This window comes from Lemur catta, chromosome 7, assembly GCF_020740605.2.
Source record: "Lemur catta isolate mLemCat1 chromosome 7, mLemCat1.pri, whole genome shotgun sequence".
NCBI classification, from domain to species: Eukaryota; Metazoa; Chordata; class Mammalia; order Primates; family Lemuridae; genus Lemur; species Lemur catta.
In genome coordinates this window covers 65,713,657-65,729,627 of record NC_059134.1, presented here as the reverse complement: position 1 = coordinate 65,729,627, position 15,971 = coordinate 65,713,657, and the positions used below count along the sequence as shown (strand labels likewise).

Here is a 15,971-nt window from a genome sequence, read left to right as displayed (position 1 = left end):
ATTATCACAGAGAAATGAAACTAAGTTTATCCCGTATAATTCCAAGAAGAAGGACTGTGACCAACAAGTGGATAGTATAACAAAATAGATTTTCTTTCTCAAGTTTTTCTTTTATGTCAATGACATCGAATGTCTATTAATATAATAAAATATTTATTACCAAATGTTTTAGTCACCTAGAGCTGCTGTAACAAAGTACAGGTTAAGCATCTGTAATCCAAAAATCTGAAATCCGAAATGTTCCCAAATCTGAAACTTTTTAAGTGCTGACATGATGCCACAGTGGAAAATTCTACACCTGACCTCATGTAACGGGTCACAGTCAAAATGCAGGTGCACAGTATACAGTTTATTCAATGTCTCCAAAGGAAAAAGACCCCCCCCCAGCCTCCTTCAGCTGCAGTATGTCTTTCCTACACACACCCAGATTTCCCCACACAAGCACATCCAGAAAGGGTAATGAAATGGCACATATGCAGGCCAAGTGTGCCAATGACAGTATCCTCGTGACCCCCACATAGCGCCAAGACCTATGTGCATTACTCACTGTGTTTTTTTGCTTAATGCTTGTTTTTTGGCATAAAGATATTGTTGATAATGTCAGAGAGGCCTGCAGATATTTCTATGGGTAGAAGCGATAAGAAAAAGAGGAAACATGTATGTTTATCTCTAGCACAGAAAGTCAAGCTGTTGGAGACACTGGACAGCAGTGCAAGTGTGAAACATCTTACAGAAGAGTGTCGTATTAGAATGAACACCATCTATGACCTGAAGAAACAGAAAGATAAACTGTTGAAATTCTGTGCTGAAAGTAACAAACAGAAATTAATGAAAAATAGAAACACTGTATAAAGCTAAAAATGAAGATCTTGATCGCATACTGAAAGATGGATCAGCATTGCAGTGAACACATGCCGTTTAATGGTGTACTGATATGAAAGAAGCAGAAATCTATCATGATAAACTGAAAATTGAAGGGAACTGTGAATATTCGACAGACTGGTTGCCAAAATTTAAGAAAAGATATGGTTACAGCCTTACCAGGTTCATTGTCCACTGCTCGAGAGGAAGCCAGTACACTAAACAGCAGGGGTTACAGAAAGAGTTTAATATCGCAGGCACCATGTAAGGAGACAGGAGAAAGTTCTCAAATCCATCTCCCCAAGAATTTGAGAGAAAGGGTTTTTAAAGATAGTTTGGCAGACAAAGGGCTAGGCAGTTGGGTCTGCTGATTGGCTGGGTTCGAGATGGCATCATAGGGATGTAGACATTGTCTTCTTGTGCTGAGTCAGTTTCTGGGTGGGAGTTGCAAAACCAGTTGAGTCAGTTGCTTGGTATGGGCCACTTGTCTGAGTGGGTCAGCCGGTCTACTGGAATGTAGGGCCTGGAAGATATCCGAAAAACTAGCCTCGGTTTCACAAGGGTGATCCTATCTATGGTGCAATGAAGAAAGCTAAGAATCTTTATGACCATCATCTATATGACTCCTGAGTAGTAAGCAATTACAGGAAAGCAAGCTAGGGAACAGTGTTTTTATTTTTATGTAAATATATGTGTGTGTGTGTGCCTATAGCTTTGCAGAGTTCAGGTCCCTACTGCAGTTCCCACTGTGTGGCCCTTTATTAATTTTATAAAGGGCAGTTTCAATATGGCATTAAATTTTTAAAGATTTGTGATGATAAAGCATCTGCTGATCATGAAGCAGTGGAGAAATTCATTGACAAGTTGGCCAATGTCATCAGTGATGAAAATCTGCCACCAGAACAAGTCTATAATGCTGGTAAAACATTACTGTTTTGTTATTGCCCCGGAAGGATACTGACTACAGCTGATGAGATAGCCCCTGCAATAATTAAGGATGCTAAGGACAGAATAACTGTGCTAGGATGTGCTAGCGTAGCAGGCATGCATAAGTGTAAACTTGTTGTGATAGGCAAAAGCTTGCATCCTCATTGTTTTCAAGGAATGAATTTCTTACCTGTCCATTATTATGCTAACAAAAAGGCATAGATCACCAGGGAGATTTTTCTGATTGGTTTCACTAACATTTTGTAAACTAGCAGCTTGTGCTCCCTGCAGGGAAGCTGGACGGGATGATGACTGCAAGATTGTTATTCCTTGATGACTGTTCTGCTCATCCTCCAGTTGAAATTCTCATAAAAAATAATGTTTATGCCATGTACTTTCCCCCAAATGTAACTTCATTAATTCAGCCATGTGACCAGGATATCCTTAGATTAATGAAGAGTAAATATAAAAACACTTTATTGAATGGCATGCTGGCAGCAGGAACAGAGGTGTGGGTGTGGAAGCGTTTCAGAAGGATTTTAGCATGAAGGATACCATGTGTACTGTTGCCAGTGCTTGGAACACAGTGACTAAAGAAACAGTTGTGTATGTCTGTTACAACCTGTGGCCTGCAACTGTGTTGAGTAATGATGATGAACAAGGTGGTGACTTTGAAGGATTCCATATAGCAAGTAAGATGCAAAGAATACACCTTCAGAGTCTGTCAGCAAGTTGGAAGAAGTGGATATCGAGGAAGTTTTTAACATTGATACTGAGCCTCCAGTTGTTTATTCATTGAGCAATGGTGAAATAGCGTGAATGGTTCTAAATCAAAGTGATCATGGTAATAGTGATGATGAAGATGATGTTGTTAATGCTGCAGAACAAGTGTCTATACTGCTTAGTTACCCTGAACACATCATCTTTTTAATATCTTAGTATTATTTCATATTTGTTTTACTGTTAAATACTTATCTGTCAATAAATGTAAGAAAGTGATTGCTTATTGGTAGCATATAAATTCAGAATCAGGAATGATGGTGATGCTGAACAGCCACAAATTGTTCACATGAATGGCTGAGAGACCTTTGCTTTCTTATGGTTCAGTGTACACAAACTTTGTTTTATGCACAAAATTATTTAAAATATTGTATAAAATTGCCTTCGGGCTATGTGTATAAGATGTATATGGAACATAAATGAATTTCAAGTTTAGACTTGGGTCTTACCCCCAAGATGTCTCGTCATGTATATGCAGATACTCCTAAATCTGAAAAAATCTGAAATTTGAAATATTTTTGATCCCAAGCATTTTGGATAAGGGATACTCAGCCTGAACTACAAATTGGGTGGCTTAACACAACAAAAATTTATTCTTTCAGAGTTCTGGAGGCTAGAAGACCAAAATTAAGGTGTCAGCAAGGTTGGTTCCTTCTGGAGGGCTCTGAGAGAGTCTGTTCCATGCCTCTCTCCTAGCCTTCGGTTCTAGCTGGTGATCCTTGTCATTTCTTGACTTGCAGTTGCATCACTCCGATTTTTACTTTTGTCTTCACATGGCTTTTCCCCTGTGTGTTTGTCTGTCTTTTGGGTATGTGCCTAGTGGTGGTATAGCTGTGTCATATGGTATATGTATGATAAATGTTTTTGAAAAGTAAATTCTTGGCTGGCGCAGTGGTTCATGCCTGTACTCCTAGCACTCTGGGAGGGCGAGGTGGGAATTCAAGACCAGCCTGAGCAACATAGTGAGACCCTGTCTCTACAAAAAATAGAAAAATTAGCCAGGCATGCTGATGCTCACCTATAGTCCAGCTACTTGGGTGGCTGAGGCAGGAGAATCACCTGAGCCCACGAGTTTGAGGTTGCAGTGAGCTATGGTGACGCCACTGCACTCTATCCAGGTGACAGAGCAAGACTCTGTCTGAAAAAAAAAAAAAAAAGGTAAATTCTTTATAGTTTAAAAAATTATAAAGAAAGTATAACATACATACTGAAAAGGTACCATATCATAAACGTTCATTTTGATGAATTTTCACTAAGTGAACATACTTCTGTAACCAGTATACAGATCTAGAAATAGAACATTAACCAGCATCTTAGAAGCTTCCTCATGACCCTTCCCAGTTACTAGCCTCCACTGAGAGATTGTTCTGGCTTTAGCAAAGTATTTTCTCCAGTGGAGACCATTAATTTTTCTTTACCTAACATGGAATGGAGTTAGTCAAACCTCCACTGTGTTTCTCTTGTTTGTGTAAGGTTTCAGGATGTCATCATTTGAATTTGTTGCACAGAAGGGCAAGAAACTCTTTTCTGCTCAACCAGCTTCAAGAAATGATCCCATAGTTAAGAGAGAGTTTTATTTTCTCAAATTCCTGCCTTAAGTGATCTTCCTGTCTTGGCCTTCCAAAGTCCTGGAATTATAGGTGTGAACCACCGTGCCTGGTCTGGTTTTATTTTTTTTACCTAACTGAAGTATTAATTAGTTTATTTAGCTATCATTTACTGGGCCTTTACCATGTACAAAACACTATTTCAGGTCTTTGAAGATTTAGTCTGTTTCTAAGAATAAAAATCATTCTGGGCCTTCACTGTGTTTTGCTTGGATAATACCTTTTTAAAATAAACTTTCCATTTTTAATTAATTTTGGATATAGAGAAAAAGGTGCAAATATAGTACAGATAGTTCTTGTATACCTTTCACCCAGTTTCCCCTAATGTTAACATCTTTTTTTCCCCCAAATTTAGAGCTTCTCTTGAACCTTCTTAGTAGTTGTTAGGAGTCCAAAAGTTCAAGTTTTTTTGTTTATTTTTATCTGCTAGAATTCATTCTTTGACTTTAAAGTAGGATTGATACATGTGACACTGGGGACCCTGCAGCACTGGATGCGTTATTTCCTTCTGGCAAGGCAAACTATCTCAGTAAGCCCTAGACTTAAAATCACCGGGAGAAGAGCAGTTTATTCCTCATCTCCTATTATGATGTAATTTCCATTTCTATCATCAGAAATACCTCTTTTCTCCTATCCCAGAGGTGTCAAGTAATACATATCCTACCTTCTCATTCTATTTCTCTTCCTTTTCCTTGGAGCTGCTTTTAAGATCACAAGCTTTCTAATGTTCCGTAGTTTGTTATGATTTATCTAGCTTTCTTTCTTTCTTTTTTTTCTTAAAGTCCTGTTTGGGATTATGTGGGCTCCATCCGTGTAACTTCTTCAGATCTGCTTGCTGTTCATTCTTCCTATAGGGAGAACTCTAATTTGCTACTTAGCCATAACGTTTCTAACTTCAAATGGTATATTTTTCATTTAGAAGTTTTACCTTTTTTTTTTTTTTTTGAGACGGAGTCTCACTCTGTTGCCCAGGCTTGAGTGCCATGGCATCAGCTTCACTCAGCAACCTCAAACTCCTGGGCTTAAGCAATCCTTCTGCCTCAGCCTCTCGAGTATCTGGGACTACAGGCATGTGCTACCATGCCCGGCTAATTTTTTTCTATATGTTTTTAGTTGTCCAGATAATTTCTTTCTATTTTTAGTAGAGATGGGGTCTCACTCTTGCTCAGGCTGGTCTCGAACTCCTGACCTCAAGCAATCCTCCCGCCTCGGCCTCCCAGAGTGCTAGGATTACAGGCGTGAGCCACCGTGCCCGGCCAAGAAGTTTTACCTTTCAGTCACACCAGTTTAGTCCCTTTTGATATTCTATACATTAGTCATAGTTTTCTTTAAACATGACTAAAACATTTTATATTTTGTATTTTATGCTTATAACATCTCAGTCTTTGCCAGTCTGATTCTGTTGCCCGTTGTTCCTAATGACTTTTGCTCATGGTGGTTTCTTTCCTCGTGTTCTTTGTGTTATAGTTGTAAGCTCATATTCCTTGACATTTTATCTGAAAGAATTTCTTGAGGCCTGGGTTTAAAGAACAATACTTAAGAGAGGACTGCATTTTCTTCTGCCAGGTGCCTGGGGACACTATCAGTCTGAGACCACCTTAAACTAAATTATTAGCTTGAGGATTTTCCAGGCCACATGGGTAGTATAAATTCTAGTTCCAAACAGTATTGAGGGCCAGCTGTGCTTATGTATTATTAAGAAAGTTTTATGTCCCCATCTTCTACCTTCCCTTGCATCCAAAACCAAAGTTGTGGGATTGGTTCACCAGTGAAATGACTGTGTCTTTGAAGGACCCAGATTTAAGTAGGAGGGATCTCTGATCTGACTTCCCACTTTCTAGAAGCTTTGGCTTTGTTGCCTACTCCCATACGTATCCCACTAAAACAGTAGTTCTAGGACACACACACATCCCACATAAAAGAATAATAAAAAAATGAGTAGCAAGAATGTTTATGAAGTGGCTCCTACATAAAGTCCCAGCCGTGAGAGCCATGAACAGACCCCATGGCCTTTACTGGCCTCAAGGTCACTCACTAGCCCCTTTTCTTTTGTATCAGAATCATTGGTTTAAGGCAAGGATGGGAGAAGGTCATGAGTACATGTTCAACCAGATCCAAGGAGAGGCAGTGTGGCATGGCAGAAGGCTGAGCTCCTCTTCTTGTCAAGCCCTATGGGCAGTCTACGAGCCCTCTAGCCTTCTCTGAGCCAACCTAGCTCAAGAGCAGCTGTGATCCTTGCCCTTGAACAGGAAAGAACCAGGAAAACAGGCAAAGCCCAAGACTGTCCCCATAGATCCATGTTTCCCTGGGGCAGTGGCAGAGCAGAGGACTGTTCCTTATTATTCTTTACTCAAAGGAGATGTCTCTTGCCCTTGCCTGCATTTCATCGTCTCTTTGGACTCAAGTAGCTCTCCAGCTTCCTTCTGCATCTCAGCTGCTTGAACTTCTCAGCTAGGGCCAACTGGCGCTGCTCAGATTTCTTCCCAAAGTATGGCTGATGACCCTATTGAGCCTGAGCTCGCTGCTCCTGCTTCAGGGCCAGACACAGCTCTTGCTGCCGCTTTTATTCCTCTTGTGCCATTTCTTGCTGTTCCATTCACTGAAGCAGCTGTTGCAGTTTCCCATGCTCCTCCCCTGAATGGTGCTTATTCAACTGCTTTTTCACAAGCTCTCTTTGGCTCGGATGTCATCCAAGGATTGATATGTTTTGTCAAATACCTCAGGATTGTATTCCACTGACAGATCATAAAAGTGGGGGTCCCAGGACACCTTTTTATAGATAGGAACAACCTGACATAAAAATGGTACTGGGATCTTGGTTGACATTTTCAGAGGCCTGTGCTTATCTGCAACACAGGTACTTTGGACAGGTGGTGTAGAACCTTGTTTCTTAGTGCTGTTTCCAGCCAGCAATTGTTTGTATATCTTAGTGCCCACTTGGCTCTGCAATTCCAACAGGTACTCAAATGACATGTTAGATATGCCCCTCTGCAGGTTACGGGCTGCTGCCCCCAGGCCTCTAGGTCCTGCTGTCCTGAGCCCCATGGGTACATGGGGCCACAGCCCTGGCTGGGGTACTCGCTCCTGGCATCAGCTCTGTAATGCTCGCAGGACAAATCCTAATGTTAGCATCTTATATAACCATGATACATTTGTCAAAACTGAGAAATTAATATTAGTATGTTATTAAATGGACTATTCAACTAAACTACAGACTTTATTTGGATTTTACCAGTTTTCTTTTAAAGTCCTTTTGTAGTCTGGGATCCAATTCAAGATTGGATTATGGCTGGGTGTGGTGGCTCACACCTGTAATCCTAGCACTCTGGGAGGCCAAGGTGGGAGGATTGCTTGAGGTCAGGAGTTCAAGACCAGCCTGAGCAACAGCAAGACCCCATCTCTACTAAAAGTAGAAAGAAATTAGATAGACAACTAAAAATATATAGAAAATATTAGCCAGGCATGGTGGTGCATGCCTGTAATCCCAGCTACTCGGGAGCCTGAGGCAGAAGGATTGCTTGAGCCCAGGGGTTTGAGGTTGCTGTGAGCCAGGCTGATGCCATGGTACTCTAGCCCAGGCAACAGAGTGAGACTATGCTTTAAAAAAAAAAAAAAAAAGATTGGATTATATATAATCTTCGTGTCTTCTTAGTCTCCTTGATCTGTGACAATCTGAGTCTTTCCTTTTTTGATGACTTTGATAGTTTTGAAGGATACTGGTCAGGCATTTTTTAGAATATCCCCCAGTTTGTGTTTTTCTGATGCTTTCTCGTTATTAGACTGGGTTTATTATTTTGGGGGATGATTACCATAGAGGTGATAGGCCCTTTTTATTGTATCATGTTAGAGGGTACATGGTAGATGTTAGATGTGATGATCTTAATTTTGATCACTTGGTTAAGGTGGTGTCTGCTAGGTTTCTTTAATGTGATGCTACTATTTTTTCCTTTCTATGGTTTTTTATTTGGAAATCCAAACTCAGTGCCTGACCTCAAAGCTTCAAAGAAAAGGCTATCTTGTAAGCAGCTAATACAGCTGGTGCCTTTAAGTTGAAGTCAATGCTCATTTACCATTTTGTAAATCCCAGGACCCTTAAAGATTATGCTAAATCTGCTCTGTCTGTGCTGTATAAATGGAACAACAAAGCCTAGATGACACCACATCTGTTTATAGCCAGGTTTACTGAATATTTTAAGCCCATTGTTGAGAACTGCTTAGAAAAGATTCCTTTCAAAATACTACTGCTCATAAACAATGCACCCGGTCTCCTAAGAATTTGAGGGAGATGTACAAGGAAATTAATGTTGTTTTCATGTCTGCTAACACAATGTCTATTCTGTAGCCCATGTATCAAGGAGTAATTTTGACTTTCAAGTCTTATTATTTAAGAAATACATTTCAGAATCCTATATCTGCCATTGACAGCAATTCCTCTGATGGATCTGGGCAGAGTAAATTGAAAACCTCCTGGAAAGGATTTACTATTCTGAATGCCATTATGAACATTTGTAATTCAGTGGAGGAGGTCAAAATGAGAAGAAGCTGATTCCAACTTTTATGGATGACTTTGCATTATTTGTGTTTGTGTGTGTGTGTGTGTCTTGTCTTGTCTTGTCTTGTCTTGTCTTGTCTTGTCTTCTCTTCTCTTCTCTTTTCCTTTCTTTTCTTTTCTTTTCGACAGGGTCTCTGTTGCCTAGGCTGGATGATAGTGGCGGGATCATAACTCTTTGTAACCTCAAACTCCTCCTAGGCTCAAGTGATCCTCCCATCTCAGCCTCCTGAGTAGCTGGGACTACAGGTGTGTGCCACCACACCTAGCTAAGTTTTTAATTTTTTTTTAAAGATGGGGTCTTGCTGTGTTGCCCAGGCTGGTCTCAAACTTCTGGTCTCAAGTGATCCTCCTGCCCCAGCCTCCCAAAGTGCTGGGATTACAGGTGTGAGCCACTGTGCCTGGCCTAAATTTGAGTGTTTTAAGACTTTAGTGGAGTAACTGAAGATGTGGTGGAAATAGCAAGGGAACTAGAATTAGAAGTGGAGCCTTAAGATATGACTGAATTGCTGCAGTCTCATAATAAAACCTTTAATGAATGAGGAGTTGTTTCTTATGGATGAGCAAAGAAAGTGGTTTCTTGAAATGGAATCTATTCCTGGTAAAGATGCTGTGCACATTGTTGAAATGACAACAAAGGATTTATAATATTACATCAGATTAGTTGATAAAACAGCAGTAGGGTTTGAGAGGATTGACTTCAACTTTGAAAGAAGTTCTGCTGTGAGTGGAATCCTATCAAAAGGCATTGCATGCTACAGAGAACTTTTTTGCGTGCAAGAAGAGTCAGTCGAGTGGCAAACCTCAGTGTTGTCTTATTTTCAGAAATTTCCATAGCCACCCCAGCCATCAGCAACCACCACCCTGATCAGTCAGCAGCCATCAGTATCAAGGCAAGTCTGTTCATCAGCAAAAAGAATACCAGCTGCTGAAGGCTCAGACGATCGTTAGCATTTTTTGGCAAGAAAGCGTTTTTAAATTAAGGCCTGTACATTTTTTTTTTAGACATAATGCTATTGCACTTAATAGAATATAGTATATTGTAAACATAACTTTTACATCCACTCGGAATCCAAAAAATTTTTGACTCACTTTATGGCGATATTTGCTTTGTAGTTGTGGTTTGGAACTGAACCTGTAGTATCTCCCAGGTAGGCCTGTGATTGTTTCGAGACCCTTTACCAGTTTAAAGAGCTTGATTTATCAGAGTGCCTCTTACAGCAATGTGGTCTCGTTTGGACCTTTTGGTGATAAACAATATAGACCCATTTATTAAGAGGGAGAAATATCGTAAGAATAGCTCAGACATTTGCTGACAGATGCTACAATGCTGCCAGGGTTTACTAGAGGTAGAACCTGGGCAAGAGTATTTTCTGAGGAAAAATGAGATGAGAGTACAGATTTATATATAAAGATATTTATTATAACATTGTTTATAATATTAAGAAACTAGAAAACATCAAAGGCCCTTTGTAAAATATTAAGTATTAATAATAAAACAGTATAAAGCTAGGTTTAATGTGGTATTAATTCTGTAGGAAAAAATACATATATATGAAAGAAAACCCAGGATAAAATGGATAGTCCAAAATGTTAACAGTAATTGTCTCGAAGTGTAGGATTATGGATGATTTCTTCTTTATATTTTTATGTATTTAAATTTTTTCTGTAGTTAACATTAATTACTTTTATAATTAGTAAAAATTAATATGATAAAATGTTTCCAGAGCCTAAAATACCTTAAGTATGGCTTTCAGAACTGAATAAACAATGTAGGGGCACCTGTTTGAATGTGGTGGGATAATAACATGAATTTATCTCTGTTTAAAAAGAAGAGAAGTATAAACTTATAATTTTTGTCAACACTAATGAATTTGTTAAAGTAAAACTTTTACTCAGTATGGACTATATACCAGGAATTCAGTATGCTAGGTGCTTGGGATACAAAGATAGTTACTGAAAGAAAGCAAGCTTGCTGTCATTTCTTTCAGAAAGTTTTCTGTGGTCTTCTCTGCTAGGCTAGTTTAGGTTCTCTTCTATAGTTGAATTTATCATAACATACTGAAATTATCAGTTCATTTGTTTGTTTCCTCAAATAGATTATGAGTTCCTTTAGGTAAAGGACTATGTCTTTTTCACTTATATATCTTCAGTACCTAGCAATTTCTTGAATTAGCTGTACTTGGGATGTCAGAAGTGATGATGCTTGAAGTAGGTTTTGGAGAATGAGTGCCTATGATAAAAAATTAGTTAAATTTACTCTTAATGAAATTCTTCATTCCCTTATAATAAGAGATAGATAAGGAACTATTGTACTGCAGCAATTATTAATTTCAATTGGGCATATTTTATTCATCTTTTTCAAATGGATTTTGGTCTGGCGTAAGTTTTAGAACATAGTTTTGAGTTGGTCAGTAAAGTGAATTTAACTTCCCACTTACCTTTTAAAGGTAAAAATTTGGCCATAAAGTGATTGCACTGTAGGTGAGAGCCAAGGGAGAAGTTGAATTCACAGGAATGAGGTTGAGAGATGATAGTGGATGATTTTTTTAAAAAGTATATTAACAAATTGCATCAGTTGTTAAGGCTTCTGTGCATTAGATGCATAGTACAGATAATCAGAATGTTGTTGCCTTCATTTCAAATGAGCTGGAATAACATGTAGAATATTCAAGACATGAAGCTGTTTAAAAAGTATAGCAAAAAGCAGTTTAGATCTAACATGTATTTTCCATCCCCAGTCTATTCACAGATTATATCCCCAAAGTTCAATTATGAATTGATCCATTCTTTGGTGTCACAAGATAATTTTATAACAAAAGTAATGTAGACCTGTGGTTTTCAACCCAGGAGACATTTGGCAACATCTGGAGACATTTTTGGTTGTAATAACTTGGTGGTGGTAGGGGAGTGCTAGGGGGTTATTACTGGCATCTACTGGATTGAGGCTAGGGTGCTGCTAAGCGTCTTGCAATACACAGGGCAACCCACACTCCCCCAAAAAATTACCCAGCCCCAAACGTCGGTAGTGCTGATGTTGGGAATCCCTGCTTAAACAATGGTCAAGTTTCCAGGCCAGCCTAAAAAAAACTTTATTTAACCCATAACGGTATATATAACCCATAACTGAGGCTTACTGCTAACAGTGCCATTTCATTTGTCACTTAAAATTACTTTGACTCCACAGAAAGAAAAGCTCTTCTTAAATTTCAATTTGGGAGACTGAGATTACTTTCCAATAAGAAAAGGCAGTTACTCCCATGATGTGATAGAGATTTCAATGCCTCTGTTTAGTTTTCTTTTCTTTTTTTTTTTTTTTGAGACAGAGTCTCACTCTGTTGCTTGGGGTAGGATGCCGTGGCATCAGCCTAGCTCACAGCAACCTCAAACTCCTGGGCTCAAGCAATCCTTCTGCTTGTCTGGCTAATTTTTTTCTATATATATATTTTTAGTTCAGCTAATTTCTTTCTATTTTTAGTAGAGATGGGGTCTCACTCTTGCTCAGGCTGGTCTGGAACTCCTGAGCTCAAACGATCCACCCGCCCCGGCCTCCCCGAGTGCTAGGATTACAGGCGTGAGCCACCGTGCCTGGCCCCTCTGTTTAGTTTTCTTAGCTTTTCATATGTATCAGTCAATCTCTTAAAAGAGTCTGTAGAATAGAGATTGCCTGTTATTTCAGTGCAGTCATCCTGCACTATCTGCAAGGAATTGGTTCCAGGATGCTTGTAGATAACAAAATCTGGGGCCGCTCAAGTTCCTTATATGAAGTGACGTAGTATTTGCATACAACCCATGCACATCCTCTTGTATACTTTAAGTTACCTTCTGATTACTTATAATGCCTAATACAATGTAAATGTTATATAAATAGTAGTTGTACTGTATTTTAAAAATTTATATTTTTATTGTTATAGTTATTTTTAATTTTTTTCCTGAATATTTTCAATCCATGGTTGATTGAATCCATGTATACAGAGCACATGGATGCAGAGGTCTGATTGTATGTATTATGTTTAAATGATGAATACTTTTTGTTTTTTAAACTTAAGCTGGGCGTAGTTGCTCACGCCTGTAATCCCAGCCCGTTAGCTGGCTGAGGTGGGAGGATCACTTGAAGCCAGGAGTTCAAGACCAGCCTGGGCAACATAGCAAGACCTTGTCTCTACAAAAAATAAAAAAGTTAGCCAGGCATGGTGGTTGGTGCATGCCTGTAGTCTCAGCTCTGTGGGAGGCTGAGGTGGGAGGATCGCTTGTATTAATACCTGGGAGTTCAAGGTTACAATGAGCTATGATCCCACCACTGCAATCCAGCGTGGGCAACAGAGCAAGACCCTGTCTCTAAAAACAAAACAAAACAAAACAAAACACAAAACAACAACAACAAAAAACCAACTTGAAAATGTTTAATCAATATATAGTTTATTCAACAAATATTCATTTTGAAATAAGTGATAGTATGATAAATATTTATATTTTTCAGTATCTCATAACTGATTCACTTTGATTTTATTAACAGGGTCAGGAGAAGGCCTGGGGAAAATAATCCAGAGATTTCCACAGAAGGACTGGGATGATACACCTTTTCCGCAGGGAATTGAATTGGTAAGTCGATATTGTTATTGCACTTTAACAGTGATATTTTTTGTCTTTGTTATATTTATGTTTACATTTATGTTACATTTACTGTTAAATAATTTGGTGATATAATTGTTAGATATTACATTACCAGAAATAATTTTCTTCCTTCCTAGACCCCCCATGTATAATAACCTTTGAACATACTGATTCTGGAATGCCTATTTTGCTGGGTATTTTCCCCATTTAAACTTCTCTCTAAGAAGCTGAAAAATTCCTCTGATTCTTTAGTAAAAATCTTAGCCTAGTAGCTTCACTGATACACGTTTGTTTTATTTTTTTGTGAAATTTTCCAGGTTATTGTTTTAGTAAAAACAAACACAGATAAACAAAAAAACTAAAGGTTTGTTTAATGATGACCAGTCATGGTTTGAATTTGGTCTTGAAACCATCAGTCTGAATTCTTTTCTTTTTAGCTAAAAGGTATGAAGGTTACCTTACACAATAATAGTGCAGTTCAACTGCCCTTTTTTTTTTTTTTGTTCAGCCATTTTAAAGGAATTTTATGATTGAACATAATTTATGCTGTCCAGGATATTCTATCTGGTGGCAGATCCATGGTGATAAAACGAGGAACTGGGAAGATGATCATTGAAGTATTTTGTAATATAACTGTAAAGTTTGGTTCTCCAAATATACTGGAATGTGTGTGTCTGTGTCTATTTATACCATGTTTATGATTATGCACATGCATAGACACATATAAAGCAGTGTTCTTCAAAGCAGTTTTTGAAGAGAGAACATTTGGTATAATATTATAGTTAAAGAGTACAGGCTTCGGAGCAGAATGCTTGGGTTGAAATCCCAGATTCATGGTATGACTTTTGACATGTTATACTCAATTTCTTTGAGCAGCAGAGCCCTCATCTATAAAATGAGGGTAATGGTGAGACTAATCTCATAGAGTATGGTAAAGGTAAAAAGGAAAAAAAAATACACATAAAATGCTTAGAACAATGTTTTCCATAAATTAGGTAGCTGGTTGTTTATTTAATATTGTTGCTGTTTATTTGACGTGTCTCACCACCCCCTCCCCCATAGGAACAATTATTCATTCTCTTGTTAGCATAGATTAGAAATATCTATTAGGAATAAAACTGACATTGAAAATTGTGAATTTTCTCATCTTTGCTAATACTGTCCAATTGTGTTTCACTGACAATAAAAGACATTGCTGAGTGCTTCATTTGGGTGGTTATAACTCAGCTGTATAAAGAAAGCTGTGGGTTCAGTAGGCCCACAGAGAGGTAAATCTTGAATTTTGGCATTAAAAATGGGGAAGGAATGTGAGCATCCAAGGAAAGTGGCCTTTTGGAGAGCCCATTGCATTCCTTTCTCTTCTTCCCCACATGCCTGCAAATATTGGTAATTGGCCTTACAATGTGAATGACCAGACATTTGTACTGTAAAAGCTTTTAAACCCTGTTTCAATGTCCCTTTTAGTGATGACAAGAGGAGAAAATTTTGGTTCTGGAGACCTATTAGAACTTTTTGTGAGTTCCTACCTCCCTTCACATCAAATCGTGGAGGTATATAAATTGCATCAATTTGATAATATGAACAGGGGGAGAGAGCGATTGGCATAGCTATTTGGCTAGGACTAGGAAAAGATAATTTTTCTATTTTGAAAGCCAAGAAAATAAATACTACGATACCTCTCTTGTTTTTCCAGTAGTGAGTGAGAGACACATTGATTTTACTACCTAGTAAATGGATATTTTTTTCTTTATATGACAGACACTGCCATATTCAAGTGCTGTTAATGTCTCTCTAATAACAAGTGGAGTCATGTGCTGCTGGATTAGTGAAATGGAAGTGCTAAGAGGTAGATAGAACTTTTCCTCCCTAAGATTTTCCTAGATGACTTCGTAGCTGATTGGGGTGGGGAACCTGTGGCCAGATCCCCAAGTGCAGCCCCTCAACCAAATCCAAACTTCACAGAACAAATCCCTTTATTAAAAGGATTTGTTCTGGCTGGGCACCATGGCTCTGGCTCAAGCCGGTAATCCTAGCACTCTGGGAGGCTGAGACAGGGGCATTGCTTGAGCTCAGGAGTTTGAGAACAACCTGAGCAAGAGCGAGACCCCGTCTTTACTAACAATAGAAAAGTTAGCTGGGCATGGTGGCATTTGCCTGTAGAGGCTGAGGCAGGAGGATTGCTTGAGCCCAGGAGTTTGAGGCTGCAGTGAGCTGTGATGATGCCATTGCATTCTAGCCTGAGTTATAGAGCAAAACTCTTGTCTCAAAAAAAAAAAAAAGGATTTATTCTGTAAAATTTGGATTCAGTCAAAAGGCTGCATTCAAGGATCCAGAAGGCCACATGTGGCCCTGAGGCCACAGGTTCCCCACCCCTGCGCAGGGATCTGTTGGATTAAGTTGGAAATTTTCTTTTTCCTTTTCCTTTTTCCATAATTGATAGCAATTTTGATTCTTTAATGTCTATTGTGCTCTGTCAAGTACAAAATAAATTTGTTTATCTTATATCTATCAACAGAAAACATAAAACAGAATAGATTACTGTTAATTGTTACTGTGTTTTTATTATTTACTGTCTTATGCTATTTTTGCATATATTGGAGATACGCAAAGATTCTCTATATGAACAGCAATGA

General features: G+C 38.6%; 1 protein-coding gene and 1 pseudogene across 2 annotated transcripts in view; one reads left to right on the top strand and one right to left on the bottom strand.

The window, feature by feature from the left end:
* Nucleotides 1-15,971, top strand: part of SBF2 (SET binding factor 2) — a 397,036-nt gene that overhangs the window by 73,722 nt on the left and 307,343 nt on the right. For both annotated transcript variants that reach the window (XM_045557501.1, XM_045557500.1), the window contains exon 2: nucleotides 13,241-13,326. In XM_045557501.1, coding sequence (XP_045413457.1) covers nucleotides 13,241-13,326 — 86 coding nt within the window. The remainder of the gene's footprint in view (nucleotides 1-13,240; nucleotides 13,327-15,971) is intronic.
* Nucleotides 6,526-7,220, bottom strand: LOC123641125 (annotated as a pseudogene).